Here is a 20,488-nt window from a genome sequence, read left to right as displayed (position 1 = left end):
GTGTGCACACCACCTGGTCAAACATCTGATGGGCCACATCACCAGCATCTCCCAACTACCCAATAGGCACTGCTCACACTACCTTCTGGGCATGCACGCTGCCCCATCATGCACCCGATGCGTGCCACAGCAGGGTCTCTCAGCTACCTGGAAATCATTGGGCATAAAACGTTCTGACAAGTGTCTGATGGACATCATTCAGCTACCTGGCCAGTATTGGACACCAATGTTCTTAATACGAAAAGGAAATGTGTGCAAAACCTGCTGGGGGTGCATAGTACATGACCAAGCTTCTGACTGGTGCTATAACATCAGCGCTTCTTGGATATTGTGCAGGTCTTATATATGATACCTGCTGGGTGTGCACAATACCTGGCCGAGCATCCGATGGACGCCACATCCTCAGCGCATCTCAGGTACCTTGGTGGTCTTATGTATGATACCTGCTGGGTGCGCACAATACCTGGCCGAGCATCCGATGGACGCCGCATCCTCAGCGCATCTCAGGTACCTTGGTGGTCTTATGTATGATACCTGCTGGGTGCGCACAATACCTGGCCGAGCATCCGATGGACGCCGCATCCTCAGCGCCTCTCAGGTACCTTGGTGGTCTTATATATGATACCTGCTGGGTGCGCACAATACCTGGCCGAGTATCCGATGGACGCCGCATCCTCAGCGCCTCTCAGGTACCTTGGTGGTCTTATGTATGATACCTGCTGGGTGCGCACAATACCTGGCCGAGCATCCGATGGACGCCACATCCTCAGCGCCTCTCAGGTACCTTGGTGGTCTTATGTATGATACCTGCTGGGTGTGCACAATACCTGGCCGGGCATCCGATGGACGCCGCCTCCTCAGCGCCTCTCAGGTACCTTGGTGGTCTTATATATGATACCTGCTGGGTGCGCACAATACCTGGCCGAGCATCCGATGGACAACGCATCCTCAGCGCCTCTCAGGTACCTTTGTGGTCTTATATATGATACCTGCTGGGTGTGCACAATACCTGGCCGAGCATCTGATGGACGCCGCATCCTCAGCGCCTCTCAGGTACCTTGGTGGTTTTATATATGATACCTGCTGGGTGCACAATACCTGGCCGAGCATCCGATGGACGACGCATCCTCAGCGCCTCTCAGGTACCTTTGTGGTCTTATATATGATACCTGCTGGGTGCGGACAATACCTGGCCGAGCATCCGATGGACGCCGCATCCTCAGCGCCTCTCAGGTACCTTTGTGGTCTTATATATGATACCTGCTGGGTGCGGACAATACCTGGCCGAGCATCCGATGGACGACGCATCCTCAGCGCCTCTCAGGTACCTTTGTGGTCTTATATATGATACCTGCTGGGTGCGGACAATACCTGGCCGAGCATCCGATGGACGCCGCATCCTCAGCGCCTCTCAGGTACCTTTGTGGTCTTATATATGATACCTGCTGGGTGTGCACAATACCTGGCCGAGCATCCGATGGACGACGCATCCTCAGCGCCTCTCAGGTACCTTGGTGGTCTTATATATGATACCTGCTGGGTGCACAATACCTGGCCGAGCATCCGATGGACGACGCATCCTCAGCGCCTCTCAGGTACCTTGGTGGTCTTATGTATGATACCTGCTGGGTGTGCACAATACCTGGCCGAGCATCCGATGGACGCCGCATCCTCAGCGCCTCTCAGGTACCTTGGTGGTCTTATATATGATACCTGCTGGGTGCGCACAATACCTGGCCGAGCATCCGATGGACGCCGCATCCTCAGCGCCTCTCAGGTACCTTGGTGGTCTTATATATGATACAAGCTGGGTGCGCACAATACCTGGCCGAGCATCCGATAAACGTCGCATCCTCAGCGCCTCTCATATGCCTTGGTGGTCTTATGTATGATACCTGCTGGGTGCACAATACCTGGCCGAGCATCCGATAGACGACGCATCCTCAGCGCCTCTTAGGTACCTTGGTGGTCTTATATACGATACCTGCTGGGTGCGCACAATACCTGGCCGAGCATCCGATAGACGACGCATCCTCAGCGCCTCTCAGGTACCTTTATGGTCTTATGTATGATACCTGCTGGGTGCGGACAATACCTGGCCGAGCATCCGATAGACGCCGCATCCTCAGCGCCTCTCAGGTACCTTTATGGTCTTATATATGATACCTGCTGGGTGCACAATACCTGGCCGAGCATCCGATGGACGCCGCATCCTCAGCGCCTCTCAGGTACCTTGGTGGTCTTATATATGATACCTGCTGGGTGCGCACAATACCTGGCCGAGCATCCGATGGACGCCGCATCCTCAGCGCCTCTCAGGTACCTTGGTGGTTTTATATATGATACCTGCTGGGTGCGCATAATACCTGGCCGAGCATCCGATGGACGCCGCATCCTCAGCGCCTCTCAGGTACCTTGGTGGTCTTATATATGATACCTGCTGGGTGCGCACAATACCTGGCCGAGCATCCGATGGACGCCGCATCCTCAGCGCCTCTCAGGTACCTTGATGGTCTTATATATGATACCTGCTGGGTGCACAATACCTGGCCGAGCATCCGATGGACGCCACATCCTCAGCGCCTCTCAGGTACCTTGGTGGTCTTATATATGATACCTGCTGGGTGCACAATACCTGGCCGAGCATCCGATAGACGACGCATCCTCAGCGCCTCTCAGGTACCTTTATGGTCTTATGTATGATACCTGCTGGGTGCGGACAATACCTGGCCGAGCATCCGATAGACGCCGCATCCTCAGCGCCTCTCAGGTACCTTTATGGTCTTATGTATGATACCTGCTGGGTGCACAATACCTGGCCGAGCATCCGATGGACGCCGCATCCTCAGCGCCTCTCAGGTACCTTGGTGGTCTTATATATGATACCTGCTGGGTGCGCACAATACCTGGCCGAGCATCCGATGGACGCCGCATCCTCAGCGCCTCTCAGGTACCTTGGTGGTTTTATATATGATACCTGCTGGGTGCGCATAATACCTGGCCGAGCATCCGATGGACGCCGCATCCTCAGCGCCTCTCAGGTACCTTGGTGGTCTTATATATGATACCTGCTGGGTGCGCACAATACCTGGCCGAGCATCCGATGGACGCCGCATCCTCAGCGCCTCTCAGGTACCTTGGTGGTTTTATATATGATACCTGCTGGGTGCACACAATACCTGGCCGAGCATCCGATGGACGCCGCATCCTCAGCGCCTCTCAGGTACCTTGGTGGTCTTATATATGATACCTGCTGGGTGCGCACAATACTTGGCCGAGCATCCGATGGACGACGCATCCTCAGCGCCTCTCAGGTACCTTGGTGGTCTTATGTATGATACCTGCTGGGTGTGCACAATACCTGGCCGAGCATCCGATGGACGCCGCATCCTCAGTGCCTCTTAGTTACCTTGGTGGTCTTATATATGATACCTGCTGGGTGTGCACAATACCTGGCCGAGCATCCGATGGACGCCACATCCTCAGCGCCTCTCAGGTACCTTGGTGGTCCTATATATGATACCTGCTGGGTGCGCACAATACTTGGCCAAGCATCCGATGGACGCCGCATCCTCAGCGCCTCTCAGGTACCTTGGTGGTCTTATATATGATACCTGTTGGGTGCGCACAATACCTGGCTGAGCATCCGATGGACGACGCATCCTCAGCGCCTCTCAGGTACCTTGGTGGTCTTATATATGATACCTGCTGGGTGCGCACAATACCTGGCCAAGCATCCGATGGACGACGCATCCTCAGCGTCTCTCAGGTACCTTGGTGGTCTTATATATGATACCTGCTGGGTGCACAATACCTGGCCGAGCATCCGATGGACGCCGCATCCTCAGCGCCTCTCAGGTACCTTGATGGTCTTATATATGATACCTGCTGGGTGCACAATACCTGGCCGAGCATCCGATGGACGCCACATCCTCAGCGCCTCTCAGGTACCTTGGTGGTCTTATATATGATACCTGCTGGGTATGCACAATACCTGACCGAGCATCCGATGGACGCCACATCCTCAGCGCCTCTCAGGTACCTTGATGGTCTTATATATGATACCTGCTGGGTGCGCACAATACTTGGCCAAGCATCCGATGGACGCCGCATCCTCAGCGCCTCTCAGGTACCTTGATGGTCTTATATATGATACCTGCTGGGTGCACAATACCTGGCCGAGCATCCGATGGACGCCACATCCTCAGCGCCTCTCAGGTACCTTGGTGGTCTTATATATGATACCTGCTGGGTATGCACAATACCTGACCGAGCATCCGATGGACGCCACATCCTCAGCGTCTCTCAGGTACCTTGATGGTCTTATATATGATACCTGCTGGGTGCGCACAATACTTGGCCAAGCATCCGATGGACGCCGCATCCTCAGCGCCTCTCAGGTACCTTGATGGTCTTATATATGATACCTGCTGGGTGCGCACAATACCTGGCCGAGCATCCGATGGACGCCACATCCTCAGCGCCTCTCCGGTACCTTGGTGGTCTTATATATGATACCTGCTGGGTGCACAATACCTGGCCGAGCATCCGATGGACGCCGCATCCTCAGTGCCTCTTAGTTACCTTGGTGGTCTTATATATGATACCTGCTGGGTGCGCACAATACCTGGCCGAGCATCCGATGGACGCCGCATCCTCAGCGCCTCTCAGGTACCTTGATGGTCTTATGTATGATACCTGCTGGGTGTGCACAATACCTGGCCGAGCATCCGATGGACGCCACATCCTCAGCGTCTCTCAGGTACCTTGGTGGTCTTATATATGATACCTGCTGGGTGCGCACAATACCTGGCCGAGCATCCGATGGACGCCGCATCCTCAGTGCCTCTTAGTTACCTTGGTGGTCTTATATATGATACCTGCTGGGTGCGCACAATACTTGGCCAAGCATCCGATGGACGCCGCATCCTCAGCGCCTCTCAGGTACCTTTATGGTCTTATATATGATACCTGCTGGGTGCGCACAATACCTGGCCGAGCATCCGATGGACGCCGCATCCTCAGCGCCTCTCAGGTACCTTGATGGTCTTATGTATGATACCTGCTGGGTGCACACAATACCTGGCCGATCATCTGATGGACGCCGCATCCTCAGCGCCTCTCAGGTACCTTGGTGGTCCTATATATGATACCTGCTGGGTGCGCACAGCACTTTTCCAAGTGTCCGGTGGACGCCACATCCTCAGCGCCTCTCAGCTTCTGGTGCAGCATTATTAGTACAGGTTTTATGGCTTGTTTCGAATCTCTGGATCTGTTGTGATAGAATCACATTAGTCTTTGATTTCAAATGATCTTGCCTAAGCATCTCAGCTCAGCATCTTCTTATCGTGCCCGATAATGCCGCCACATCCTCCGCTCTGCTATGGCTTATATGAACTTATACACCTCACAACTAAGAATATTGTGCTGGGACGCCGTAGGGCCATTCATCTGCTGAAACAACCCTATAATGGCTCTTCTAAAACTTTCCAAATGCGGAAAATGTTTTTCTCTTAAAACTTGCAAGCTCCCCGGAGCTCGGGCCTCGTAGCCATTCTGTCAGTTCCCTTCATTTGTAGGATGGTTCGATTACCCCGAGCCGCTCCTTATACATTATGACAGAAGAGTGCGGCTACTAACTGGAACGTTCAGCGGAATAATCTCGTTCGGCGCTGAAGATTTATGGTCGCAGATTCGCACCAATGCAGATATTTGCAGAAGATAAATCCCTCAATACAAATAGCAGCTATAATTGAATTACAAAGCCATTATCATGTGCGGAGTGGAGAGACGTAATGGCTGTATTTTGACAAGATAATGTTTGCTAAAGTATTTCTGCTCATCCAGTCATCCCGCTGTAGGTACCTAGCAAAACATGTTCTCATTCCGCTTATTTTTATGGGATATTACCTCTGTAGATAGTGTCAGGCACTGCCTAAATGATGGCGGCTTCTGCAGTTTTGGTTTCTCTCTGCAGGTTGATTTCCGTATTATGTAGAAAGTAGAAAATAAACTTTAAAAGGGTTATATGAGATAAGAAAAACTCATCTGCTCTTTACAGGAATGGGCCAGAGCTGCAATACCAGGTGCAGCCACAGGAACAGGAGTGGCGCTGTTTGTTCGGAAACTGGTAGACCATTGTTTTTTCTGATATCCATACTATAGTGTGAAGGTAAAATAAATGAAACACCAACCCTAAATGCTGGAGCAAATGTGCCAAGACCACGAGGTACTGCCCTACTAAGATTCTGCAACCACCAGGCACTGCCTTAGTAAGGCTAATGCACTGTACTAGCCAACAATAGGCCCTGATACACGAGGCTCCGCACTACTGAAATCTATCCCCCTGCATTACTAAAAGTGCTACACTAAGCCACCTCCATGAGTCACCAAAATGCTAAGATGTCTCCACTGTACCACATTCACCAGCCACTGCCCAACTGAGACTGCAGGAAGATTCCCAGGCACTGCCCCGCTAAGATTGCACAAAGACTTCCATGCACTGCCCCGCTGAGAATGCACGAAGTCTCCCAGGCACTGCCCCGCTGAGACTGCATGAAGACTCCCAGGCACTGCCCCGCTGAGACTGCACGAAGACTCCCAGGCACTGCCCCACTGAGACTGCACGAAGACTCCCAGGCACTGCCCCACTGAGACTGCAGGAAGACTCCCAGGCACTGCCCCGCTAAGATTGCACAAAGACTTCCATGCACTGCCCCGCTGATACTGCACGAAGACTTCCAGGCACTGCTCATCTGAGACTGCACGAAGACTTCCATGCACTGCCCCGCTGAGAATGCACGAAGTCTCCCAGGCACTGCCCCGCTGAGACTGCACGAAGACTCCCAGGCACTGCCCCACTGAGACTGCACGGAGATTCCCAGGCACTGCCCCACTGAGACTGCACGGAGATTCCCAGGCACTGCCCCACTGAGACTGCACGAAGACTCCCAGGCACTGCTCATCTGAGACTGCACGAAGACTTCCATGCACTGCCCCGCTGAGAATGCACAAAGTCTCCCAGGCACTGCCCCGCTGAGACTGCAGGAAGACTTCCAGGCACTGCCCCACTGATACTGCACGAAGACTCCCAGGCACTGCCCCACTGAGACTGCACGGAGATTCCCAGGCACTGCCCCGCTGAGAATGCACGAAGTCTCCCGGGCACTGCCCCACTGAGACTGCAGGAAGACTCCCAGGCACTGCCCCACTGATACTGCACGAAGACTTCCATGCACTGCCCCACTGAGACTGCACGAAGACTCCCAGGCACTGCCCCGCTGAGACTGCAGGAAGACTCCCAGGCACTGCCCCACTGAGACTGCACGAAGACTCACAGGCACTGCCCCACTGATACTGCACGAAGACTCCCAGGCACTGCCCCGTTGAGACTGCAGGAAGACTCCCAAGCACTGCCGCGCTGATACTGCACGAAGACTTCCAGGCACTGCCCCGCTGAGACTGCACAAAGACTTCCAAGCACTGCCCTGTTGAGACTGCACAAAGACTCCCAGGCACTGCCCCGCTGAAACTGCATGACGTCTCCCAGGCACTGCCCTGCTGAGACTGCACAAAGACTCCCAGGCACTGCCCCACTGAGACTGCATAATGTCTCCCAGGCACTGCCCCGCTGAGACTGCACAAAGATTCCTAGGCACTGCCCTGCTGAGACGGCACAAAGATTCCCAGGCATTGCCCCGCTGAGACTGCACGAAGATTCCCAGGCACTGCCCTGCTGAGACTGCATGAAGATTCCCAGGCACTGCCCTGCTGAGACTGCACAAAGATTCCCAGGCATTGCCCCGCTGAGACTGCACGAAGACTCCCAGGCACTGCCCTGCTGTGACTGCAAGAAGATTCCCAGGCACTGCCCTGCTCAGACTGCACAAAGATTCCCAGGCATTGCCCAGCTGAGACTGCACGAAGATTCCCAGGCACTGCCCTGCTGAGACTGCAAGAAGATTCCCAGGCACTGCCCTGCTGAGACTGCAAGAAGATTCCCAGGCACTGCCCTGCTGAGACTGCACGAAGATTCCCAGGCACTGCCCTGCTGAGACTGCAAGAAGATTCCCAGGCACTGCCCTGCTGAGACTGCAAGAAGATTCCCAGGCACTGCCCTGCTGAGACTGCACGAAGATTCCCAGGCACTGCCCTACTGAGACTGCATGAAGATTCCCAGGCCCTGCCCTGCTGAGACTGCACGAAGATTCCCAGGCACTGCCCTGCTGAGACTGCAAGAAGATTCCCAGGCACTGCCCTGCTGAGACTGCACGAAGATTCCCAGGCACTGCCCCGCTGAGACTGCACGAAGATTCCCAGGCATTGCCCCGCTGAGACTGACTGCACGAAGATTCCCAGGTACTGCCCTGCTGAGACTGCATGAAGATTCCCAGGCACTGCCCTGCTGAGACTGCACAAAGATTCCCAGGCATTGCCTCGCTGAGACTGACTGCACGAAGATTCCTAGGCACTGCCCTGCTGAGACTGCACGAAGATTCCCAGGCACTGCCCTGCTGAGACTGCAAGAAGATTCCCAGGCACTGCCCCACTGAGACTGCACGAAGATTCCCAGGTACTGCCCTGCTGAGACTGCAGAAGACTCCCAGGCACTGCCCTGCTAAGACTGCACTATACTTCAAAACATGATTATAGGACTGACCAGGAAATGATAAGTGCAGCAGTCCCACACGAAAGAGGACACACAAAACAATGGTGACTGCAGAGTGGAATAAAAGGATTTTGTTAATTATCCTCTACCATAACAAACTCCACTGTAACAAACTCTGCTGTAAAAACCTCTGCAATAATAACTTTCACAGTACAACCATCTCAGTAGCAATCTCAGCTGTAACAACCTCCGCTATAATGACCTCTGCTATAATAACATTCATTGTAAAACCATTTCAGTAACAACCTCCTCTGTAGTAACTTCTGCTGTAACAACCTCTGCTGTAACAACCTGCGATGTAACAACCTCTGCTGTAACGACTTCTGTTGTAACCACCTCCAATGTACCAACTCCTGCTGTAACAACCTCCTCTGTAGCAACCTCTGCTGTACTAACCTTCATTGTAACAACTTGCAATGTAACAACCTTCACTGTAACAACCTTTGTTGTAATAACCTCCAATGTACCAACCCTGCTGTAACAACCTTCTCTATAATAACCTCCACTGCAGTAACCTTCACTGTAACAACCTCGGCTGTAACAGCCTTTGCTGTAACAACCTCTGCAATAATAACCTTCACTGTACAGCCATCTCAGTAACAATCTCAGCTGTAGCAACTTGCACTATAATGACCTCTGCTATAATAGCCACTTCTGTAACAACTTCCACAATACAAACGTCTCAGTAACAAACTTCTCTGTAGTAACCTACGCTGTAACAAACTCCCCTGTAACAACCTCTACTGTAGTAACCTCTGATGTAACAATCTCTGCTGTAACAACCTCCACTATAACAACCTCCTCTGCATTAACCTCCGCTGTAACAACCTCTGCTGTCACAACCTCCGCTATAACAACTTCCTCTGTATCAACTCCGCTGTAGTAACCTCTGATGTAACAACCTCTGCTGTAACAACCTCCACTATAACAACCTCCTCTGTATTAACCTCGCTGTAACAACCTCTGCTATAACAACCTCCTCTGTATCAACCTCCGCTGTAGTAACCTCTGATGTAACAACCTCCTCTGTATTAACCTCCGCTGTAACAACCTCCACTATAACAACCTCCTCTGTATTAACCTCACTGTAGTAACCTCTGATGTAACAACCCCTGCTGTAACAACCTCCACTATAATAACCTCCTCTGTATTAACCTCCACTGTAACAACCTCCGCTGTAACAACCTCCACTATAACAACCTCCTCTGTATTAACCTCGCTGTAACAACCTCTGCTATAACAACCTCCTCTGTATCAACCTCCGCTGTAGTAACCTCTGATGAAACAACCTTTGCTGTAGCAACCTCCACTATAACAACCTCCTCTGTATTAACCTCCTCTGTATTAACCTCTGATGTAACAACCTCTGCTGTAACAACCTCCACTATAACAACCTCCTCTGTATTAACCTCGCTGTAACAACCTCTGCTATAACAACCTCCTCTGTATCAACCTCCGCTGTAACAACCTCCTCTGTATTAACCTCGCTGTAACAACCTCCGCTATAACAACCTCCTCTGTATCAACTCCGCTGTAGTAACCTCTGATATAACAACCTCTGATGTAACAACCTTCGCTATAACAACCTCCTCTGTATCAACCTCCGCTGTAGTAACCTCTGATGTAACAACCTCTGCTGTAGCAACCTCCACTATAACAACCTCCTCTGTATTAACCTCCGCTGTAACAACCTCCACTGTACAGCCATCTATCTCAGTAACAACCTCCGCTGTATTCTCCACCACTGTACTACCACATCTGTAACATTTCCTGATTTTTCCATTATAAATAATTTACAAACACGCAGTTTCTGATCTTTTCATCCACAAAACCTCTTGCGGCTCAAACCCAAAGAATTCTTTCTCTTCAGTCAAGTAAATTATTTTTCCAGCAATGAAACGACTTTCTATTTGAAAGCGATTTTTGTAATTTTTTGCATTGTATTGTGGCGCCCTCCTCCCCCTGTTGTTCTATTTGAATATTCCCGTACTTAGTGCCGCAATCAAACACAAATCTGCTTCTCTGCTCGTGATTTTCTCTGTGGGAGACACTTGTTCTAAGCGAAGTGCAGAATCTGCAGCGGAGATAATAGCGAATGTCTTATTAATGACACATGTTAGGTAGTGTGTCTGCTGCAATTACCCGGCCTGGGTCCTGCAACGTCTTCACTGTCGTGGAGGATTCCTGCGCCACTTAATGTCATTCATAAGAAAGTCCAAGAAATGAATAACATGATGGGATTTCTGGCCACCTTTGTGGTTCTTGACAGCGCTGTCCACGGTGCTGAAATGGGGGATGGGACTGCTGCCAAGGATTTGCTCAACTCTTATACTCTACTCTACTCAACTCTTCTACTTTAATATTAATGGTGACAGTTTCTGTCAGCCCACAGACATAGGAAAAACATTCTGAGACTTGTAGTCCCACATAATGTAAAATAAAGCAATGAGTAACAAACCCAAGATCTATAAAACATCCTTATCATATCATCCACAAAGCCTCATCGATCCCTCGAATATCTATGAAGCAGCAAAATATCTTCCTTCCTTATAGAAGTTAGAAAAGGAAGTTTGTACAAATATCCCCATGACAACACTTCCTGATCTCAGGCAGTTTAGCTCTTTTTTAGAGACATTGTATCTGATTGCAATTAATTCGACCACATTTTTTTCTCTGTGATTGAGACAAATGCTATATTTTAATTGGAAGTATTTCAGACCCAGAAATCCGATGATATAATGTATACGGCACTGTAGCGGGAAGTGTTATCATAGGGACATTAGCTACATTTTTGTTCTCTTAATTAAGTAAAACAATGCTAAAACTCCATGGTGACACTGACAGACTGCTGCGCCAGGAAGTGTAATCTTATGGACACGGGTGCAGAAACTTTTTTTTGTTAAATCAGTCTGTAATTTTTTAATTGTATTTCAAAAGTAAACAATGATATTTTGTAACTTGCGCAAAAATGTTGCAGTCGTGAAGGGAGACTTTGACCTCCCCGAGTCTCGGTGACACTCATGGCACAAGCGGTTGAGGGGATCGGATGATCTGGTGTCTCCAGCAATTGTTGCAAATTATCAGGCAAAGCGGTGATACATTGTAACTTGGAAGAGAAGGCGCAGGCGGTGATACATTGTAACTTGCAAGAGAAGGCGCAGGCGGTGATACATTGTAACTTGGAAGAGAAGGCGCAGGCGGTGATACATTGTAACTTGCAAGAGAAGGCGCAGGCGGTGATACATTGTAACTTGGAAGAGAAGGCGCAGGCGGTGATACATTGTAACTTGGAAGAGAAGGCGCAGGCGGTGATACATTGTAACTTGGAAGAGAAGGCGCAGGCGGTGATACATTGTAACTTGGAAGAGAAGGCGCAGGCAATAGTTAGGGAATGGTGTGACCACTGCCAAATAATTGAAAGGTGCCGTGCCGCCTGCTGACTGACCCCTGTAAGTCGATGTCCAACCATTGGAAAGAGAACTTGGTCTTTCGGTCAAACCATGAGCCCCCCATCTATATACCATCAGATTGGGGCTCCTCAGTATAAAGTAGGGTTGCCACTGGCAGATGTCAGGGCCACGGGGATTAGGTGGCCGTTAGTGATCTGTAGAAAGACTCTCAAGCCCAATGTAGGGTAGATTGACCCCACTGTCGTCTACTGACTTTAGCTATGAACTGAACGTCGACCAATTTTGTCCTTTCTTCCCCCAAATTTCAGACGAATTAGCTGCATCTCAAGTAGAAATGTTAATTTTCTGCAATTTTCCGACTGACCTTTTAGCATTTTGTAAGAATAAAGTGAACGGCTTTCAGCATCCAGATGAATCAGCACCAGCCCATGTCTCCTGGGGATAGGAGTTGGCGCTGCCCAGCTGTGCAGTGCCAGAGCCAGCTGGATTAGTGTACGGAGGAGAGAAGCATCTGCGGCTCTGTCTGCACTCGCCAAATAGCGTCACACACACAACTCGCGCCTCACACTCTCCCAATACCCAGGAGACGAGGCCTTCGTCTGGTGCAGATCTGGACCCGCTTGTTCCGGGAGCTCCCGGCTCGGATTTCTGTCTCTGCTCCTCTGCTTGTTGTGCGACATCTCCTCCGGGCTGTAATATTAATCACACCGTAATCTGATTTATGGACGTGCAATGCAGACAGATGTGCCCACATGGAAAGAGATGGGGAACGCAGTGAAGATGATTGTGTTTTTATTTCGCTTTTATGTTCATTATAACTTTTTTGTTTATTTCAAGTGATTGGTAAAGTGCATGTTGCAATAGTATTGGCACCCCGTTACTAGATCCTCATCCACACGACCGTACTACGGCTCCCGATAAGCAAAAAGAACAGCAACGCAATGTTACAGTAGTAGGTTTCTATATCCGTGTATACACCATAGAAAAGCACATTGACCTCTTGTGGCACCCATACCACGCAATACCACGGAAAAATAGACGGGTCTCATGTGGCACCCATGCAGGAAACCATGTAAAAGTAGATGGGACGCATGTGGCACCCATACAGGACACCATATAAAAGTATATGGGACGCATGTGGCACCCATACAGGACACCATGTAAAAGTATATGGGATGCATGTGGCACCCATACAGGACACCATGCAAAAGTATATGGGACACATGTGGCACCCATACAGGACACCATGTAAAAGTATATGGGATGCATGTGGCACCCATACAGGACACCATGCAAAAGTATATGGGATGCATGTGGCACCCATACAGGACACCATGTAAAAGTATATGGGACGCATGTGGCACCCATACAGGACACCATGTAAAAGTAGATGGGGCTCATGTGGCACCCATACAGGACACCATGCAAAAGTATATGGGATGCATGTGGCACCCATACAGGACACCATGTAAAAGTATATGGGACGCATGTGGCACCCATACAGGACACCATGTAAAAGTAGATGGGACGCATGTGGCACCCATACAGGACACCATGTAAAAGTATATGGGACGCATGTGGCACCCATACAGGACACCATGCAAAAGTATATGGGACGCATGTGGCACCCATACAGGACACCATGTAAAAGTATATGGGATGCATGTGGCACCCATACAGGACACCATGTAAAAGTAGATGGGACACATGTGGCACCCATACAGGACACCATGTAAAAGTATATGGGACGCATGTGGCACCCATACAGGACACCATGTAAAAGTAGATGGGGCTCATGTGGCACCCATACAGGACACCATGCAAAAGTATATGGGACGCATGTGGCACCCATACAGGACACCATGTAAAAGTATATGGGATGCATGTGGCACCCATACAGGACACCATGTAAAAGTATATGGGATGCATGTGGCACCCATACAGGACACCATGTAAAAGTATATGGGACACATGTGGCACCCATACAGGACACCATGTAAAAGTATATGGGACGCATGTGGCACCCATACAGGACACCATGTAAAAGTATATGGGACGCATGTGGCACCCATACAGGACACCATGAAAAAGTAGATGGGGCTCATGTGGCACCCATACAGGACACCATGTAAAAGTATATGGGACGCATGTGGCACCCATACAGGACACCATGAAAAAGTAGATGGGACGCATGTGGCACCCATACAGGACACCATGTAAAAGTATATGGGACGCATGTGGCACCCATACAGGACACCATGAAAAAGTAGATGGGACGCATGTGGCACCCATACAGGACACCATGTAAAAGTATATGGGACGCATGTGGCACCCATACAGGACACCATGAAAAAGTAGATGGGACGCATGTGGCACCCATACAGGACACCATGTAAAAGTATATGGGACGCATGTGGCACCCATACAGGACACCATGAAAAAGTAGATGGGACGCATGTGGCACCCATACAGGACACCATGTAAAAGTATATGGGACGCATGTGGCACCCATACAGGACACCATGAAAAAGTAGATGGGACGCATGTGGCACCCATACAGGACACCATGTAAAAGTATATGGGACACATGTGGCACCCATACAGGACACCATGTAAAAGTATATGGGACGCATGTGGCACCCATACAGGACACCATGTAAAAGTATATGGGATGCATGTGGCACCCATACAGGACACCATGTAAAAGTATATGGGATGCATGTGGCACCCATACAGGACACCATGAAAAAGTATATGGGGCTCATGTGGCACCCATACAGGACACCATGTAAAAGTATATGGGACACATGTGGCACCCATACAGGACACCATGTAAAAGTATATGGGATGCATGTGGCACCCATACAGGACACCATGAAAAAGTATATGGGGCTCATGTGGCACCCATACAGGACACCATGTAAAAGTATATGGGACGCATGTGGCACCCATACACGACACCATGTAAAAGTATATGGGACGCATGTGGCACCCATACAGGACACCATGTAAAAGTATATGGGACGCATGTGGCACCCATACAGGACACCATGTAAAAGTATATGGGATGCATGTGGCACCCATACAGGACACCATGTAAAAGTATATGGGACACATGTGGCACCCATACAGGACACCATGTAAAAGTAGATGGGGCTCATGTGGCACCCATACCGGACACCATGTAAAAGTAGATGGGGCTCATGTGGCACCCATACAGGACACCATGTAAAAGTAGATGGGGCTCATGTGGCACCCATACAGGACACCATGTAAAAGTATATGGGACGCATGTGGCACCCATACAGGACACCATGTAAAGTAGATGGGACTCATGTGGCACCCATACAGGACACCATGTAAAAGTAGATGGGGCTCATGTGGCACCCATACAGGACATCATGTAAAAGTATATGGGACGCATGTGGCACCCATACAGAACACCATGTAAAAGTATATGGGACACATGTGGCACCCATACAGGACACCATGTAAAAGTAGATGGGGCTCATGTGGCACCCATACAGGACACCATGTAAAAGTAGATGGGGCTCATGTGGCACCCATACCGGACACCATGTAAAAGTAGATGAGACTCATGTGGCACCCATACAGGAGACCATGTAAAAGTAGATGGGGCTCATGTGGCACCCATACAGGACACCATGTAAAAGTAGATGGGGCTCATGTGGCACCCATACCGGACACCATGTAAAAGTAGATGAGACTCATGTGGCACCCATACAGGAGACCATGTAAAAGTAGATGGGGCTCATGTGGCACCCATACAGGACACCATGTAAAAGTATATGGGACGCATGTGGCACCCATACAGGACACCATGTAAAAGTATATGGGACGCATGTGGCACCCATACAGGACACCATGTTAAAGTATATGGGACGCATGTGGCACCCATACAGGACATCATGAAAAGTAGATGTAATTAGTGTGGCACCATTGCAGGACACGACGAAAAAGTAGATGGGACTCATGTTTAGAGATAAGCGAATGGGTTCGAAAAACGTTCACCAATGTCAAATTCGGCACAAATGTTGCACATTATGATTCGTGTCTGGATTCCCAAGCTTTTTCCCTAAAAGTCGGCCAATGTTTGGTAAATGATCGTGTTCACTAAGGGCTCTTTCAGCCGTCAGTGTTTCCGGTAGCAGTAGGGGCCGCAAAACGTCACCTTTGTGACCTCAAGGCCGAGGCTTAGTACTGGAGAGACGTCTGTAACACACCAATCCATTACTAATCCTATAGTTATATGGCAAAAAAACACATACCCCGAATAATGTACTTTAATTGAAAGAAAGACACAGACTCCTTTAACGCATCTAAATGTAACCATATTCATGTCATCGTCCATTCCAGTGAAGCCATAGTCTCCTGTAACAGAATTAAAATAATAAACAACAATATTCCTCACCTTTCCGCAGAGAAGATAATGCATTTGTCCCACGACGGTCTTTGCTCTGCTACATCTGAAGCATAATATAGCAATGTCAAAGAACTCTGCACTGCAAGGTATGCCGGTAAAAGGACAAGAGTTTATGCGCGCAATCGAAAAATGTGCAAAGCAATATTCACATTTCGGTCCAACACTCAGACCTTCATCAGATTGGTTGCAGATTGCTGAGAGATAGGTAAATATGAAGGAGACGCCATGGGGCATGTGACGACCATGGCTCGAGAGCCACGCCATCAGCGGCCAAGCGCCTCCATCATACTTACCTATCCTGTAGCAATCTGCAACCATTCTGGTGAAGGTCCGAGTGTTGGACTGAAACGTGAAAATGGCTTTGCACATTTTTGGACGGCATTGTTTTTTTACTTGGAGAGCTAAGTTCTTTCACGACGTATTTTGCACCATGATGTGAAATTGGTGAATTTGTTTGTGGGAAGAATAAACTGGTTTCGAATGATAACTCACTGAGTTCTTAGTGCGCGAATCAACTAACCCGAAGAAGGTGATCCTGAGAGCCAATTTATCCCAATTTACGCCAATCCCTTCAGTGCTGCTTTTATCATCTCCAGCACATGTGCCGCTCATTATTGTCAGACCTGCAGTATCGCAGCTCACACGGCTCTTGTGACCTTGGACCACTCTACCATTGCTCATTCCACCCTTGAGCGCCAGCATTGCTCGCCCCGTACTACTAAAATTCAGGTGATTACCTTCTCTCTACACATTCTCGACCCTGTACATGTGCATTTGTGACATTATTGGGTCTGTATATGGCATATCTATGGCTGCACACACGGTCAGTTCATACAGCGCATGCGCTATAAGACCCTTACGTCAGTACTGACATGTAAGAAACAATGGAGCACAGTGAGGTCAAAAATACTCTGTTGTAAAAAAAATCACAGTAATAAGCAAGTGCTAGTCAAAAGATGGAAAAAACAGGGTATTTAGTTGATACTTTTTTTTGCAAAAAAAAATGTATACTAAGCTGCTCCACCAATCGTCAAGGTATACCCATATAGAGCAGTCCTACCTAATGTATATAATCCCTATCTGATGTATTTAAAAACCTGATCATCTGTATAGTACCTGTATAAGCAGGGTTCAGAGAGGGACCCTGAACCCTGCTTATACAGGTACTATACAGATGATCAGGTTTTTAAATACATCAGATAGGGATTATGGTATATACATTAGTTAGGACTGCTCTATATGGGTATACCTTGACGATTGGTGGAGCAGCTTTTGCAAAAAAACGTATCAACTAAATACCCTGTTTTTTCCATCTTTTGACTAGCACTTGCTTATTACTGTAATTTTTTTTTCTTACAACAGAGTATTTTTGACCTCTCTGTGCTCTTTTGTGTCTTCAAGTTTCTTGGTGGTGTGTGAACAGGTTCCTACAGACTTGTTTATTGTGCAAGTAGCCCAAGTGTTTCTGGTTATGTAAGAAACAATGAAAGATCATATATCGGATGCATAGAATGTGATCTATGGTGTTAGGAAATGAATAAATGAGGTCACCAATCGCCGGATGTGAAAGTTTACTTAAAAAGTTGTATAAAAGTGAAATAAAAGGTGCTTTGTGCAAAAAAAAAAAAAAAAAAAAGTTCCGTAAAACTTCTTTAAGATCCGGACGAGCCTTTTAATAGAGTGTGGGTGCGCGGGGGTTAATGAGATTTAGCGAGCCTGCGGAGGGCTGTATAATGAATGAACAGAGATGCTGTATATAATACAAGCTGCGGGTTTAGATTTGGCTCCAGTCGTTCGAATGGTTTCCACTAGTCAGATGAAAATGCCGGCTGGTGAGGCACTCCAGGGATCTTCCCGCTGCCAAGAGAAGTCGTTCTATTCGGATCCTGAAATACATCCGTAATCTTGTCTTTTGTGATCAACAATGGGCATGTGAGTCTGACGAGTTCCTTATTATTTATTGTGTATCTTCAACCTCAGTGGGGACCGAGCCTGAGAAAGAACAGAGCTCGATGCTCCGCCGCACCGCGCAGAACTGCCACAACTGCATTTTTAAAGAACTTGCAACTCACAGACTAAGTGCAGATTTACAGACGTGGGGGAGGGGAGAATTGGGTCATAAGATGTAAGAATCAAGATGTAAATTGTGTGCCCAGTACTGGGGGGGAAAGAAAAACTCATCAAAGTGCGGAATTAGCTGCAGAGAGAAGAGCGGAAGCGGTGGAATGTGTGAACTGCGCCGAAGAGGTTAGAAGATTGACACTCATATTATCAGGCAATATCAGAGAATTGTGATACAATAAAACAATGTAATTGCGGATAAATGACAAGTAATACAAGTCTGAAGGGTTATATGGGTGCGGGGAGAGAGGAGCCGTCTGTGCTCAGTAACGGAAGATACAACGCCTCTTGCTATAGAAGGCCACCATGGGAGAAAGTCGTATACAGCATGTATGGGCATGGGGCTGTGATTGTTGTTTTTTAATCTGTGACTTTTCTTTGTTTTTCTTTTGTGCCTTTAGGACTGTGACGGTGTCTAACAGAGACGCTGACCTTGTCCACCTAGAGACTAAGACTCCAGAAGGACGTAAGTGTCAACGGTATTAAACACTATTACATGTGCGGCATATGGCTTTTCGGTATTCTGCATAACCCACTAACCATATTACCCCTTATACTACTAGCCCTCATACTACTAACCCTCCTACTACTAGCCCTCTTACTACTAGCCCTCATACTACTAACCCTCCTACTAGCCCTCATACTACTAGCCCTCTTACTACTAGCCCTCTTACTACTAACCCTCTTACTACTAACCCTCCTACTACTAGCCCTCCTACTACTAACCCTCCTACTACTAGCCCTCCTACTACTAACCCTCCTACTAGCCCTCTTACTACTAGCCCTCTTACTACTAACCCTCCTACTGCTAACCCTCCTAGTACTAGCCCTCCTACTACTAACCCTCCTACTAGCCCTCATACTACTAACCCTCCTACTACTAACCCTCCTACTAGCCCTCTTACTACTAGCCCTCATACTACTAACCCTCCTACTAGCCCTCTTACTACTAGCCCTCTTACTACTAGCCCTCTTACTATTAACCCTCTTACTACTAGCCCTCATACTACTAACCCTCCTACTAGCCCTCATACTACTAATCCTCCTACTAGCCCTCTTACTACTAGCCCTCCTACTTCTAACCCTCCTACTAGCCCTCATACTACTAACCCTCCTACTACTAACCCTCCTACTATAAACCCTCCTACTACTAACTCTCATACTACTAACCCTCCTACTATAAATCCTCCTACTACTAACTCTTATACCACTAACCCTCCTACCACTAACTCTCATACTACTAACCCTCCTACTAACTCTCATACTACTAACTATCCTACTACTAACTCTCATACTACTAACCCTCCTACTACTAACCCTCCTACTACTAACCCTCCTACTACTAGCCCTCCTACTACTAACCCTCCTACTACTCTGTAATACTACTATTGTCATGCTGTGATGGTCTTTGGTAAGGAAGTGGGGCCTCCACTGTCCTTGGAACTAGGACCCTAACTATCCCTATCCCGTGGGTACTCTTGAAGGTAGAGAGGCTCGAGTCTCCGACTTTACAATGCTCCTGTTAAACCCTGATCTGTCCCCTCCCCGCACCCCATGAGGCATGGGACAGAATTATAAGGTAAAAAAGACAAAACAGGGATAACAGAAAACCTCTATCATACAAAACCACTAGCCAACAATTGGGAGGAGGATAGGGATAGGGACAGGGCAAAATAAATTAAATGGGAACAGGGACCAGCAGATAAACACACAAATACTACAGCAAACCACAGAACACTACTACAACAACTCTACTCCAACTGCTTAGCTTTAGCACACTGCACAGGAAGACAAATCTTTCACCTGCAGGGACAAGTGGTTTGAACAGTTTTTATAGGAAGAAGT

The 20,488-nt window shown here is 48.6% G+C and overlaps 1 protein-coding gene across 4 annotated transcripts in view; it reads left to right on the top strand.

Annotated features, from left to right (window-relative positions):
* The window catches only part of SORCS1 (sortilin related VPS10 domain containing receptor 1), an 810,676-nt gene that overhangs the window by 498,230 nt on the left and 291,958 nt on the right, over positions 1–20,488 (top strand). For all 4 annotated transcript variants that reach the window (XM_069754250.1, XM_069754247.1, XM_069754248.1 and 1 more), the window contains exon 6: positions 19,045–19,109. In XM_069754250.1, the coding sequence (XP_069610351.1) occupies positions 19,045–19,109 (65 nt within the window). The remainder of the gene's footprint in view (positions 1–19,044; positions 19,110–20,488) is intronic.

This window comes from Ranitomeya imitator, chromosome 2 (genome assembly GCF_032444005.1).
Source record: "Ranitomeya imitator isolate aRanImi1 chromosome 2, aRanImi1.pri, whole genome shotgun sequence".
In the NCBI taxonomy this organism is placed as follows: domain Eukaryota; kingdom Metazoa; phylum Chordata; class Amphibia; order Anura; family Dendrobatidae; genus Ranitomeya; species Ranitomeya imitator.
The sequence above is the reverse complement of the archived record's forward strand: the minus strand, read 5'-3'. Positions and strand labels throughout refer to the sequence as shown.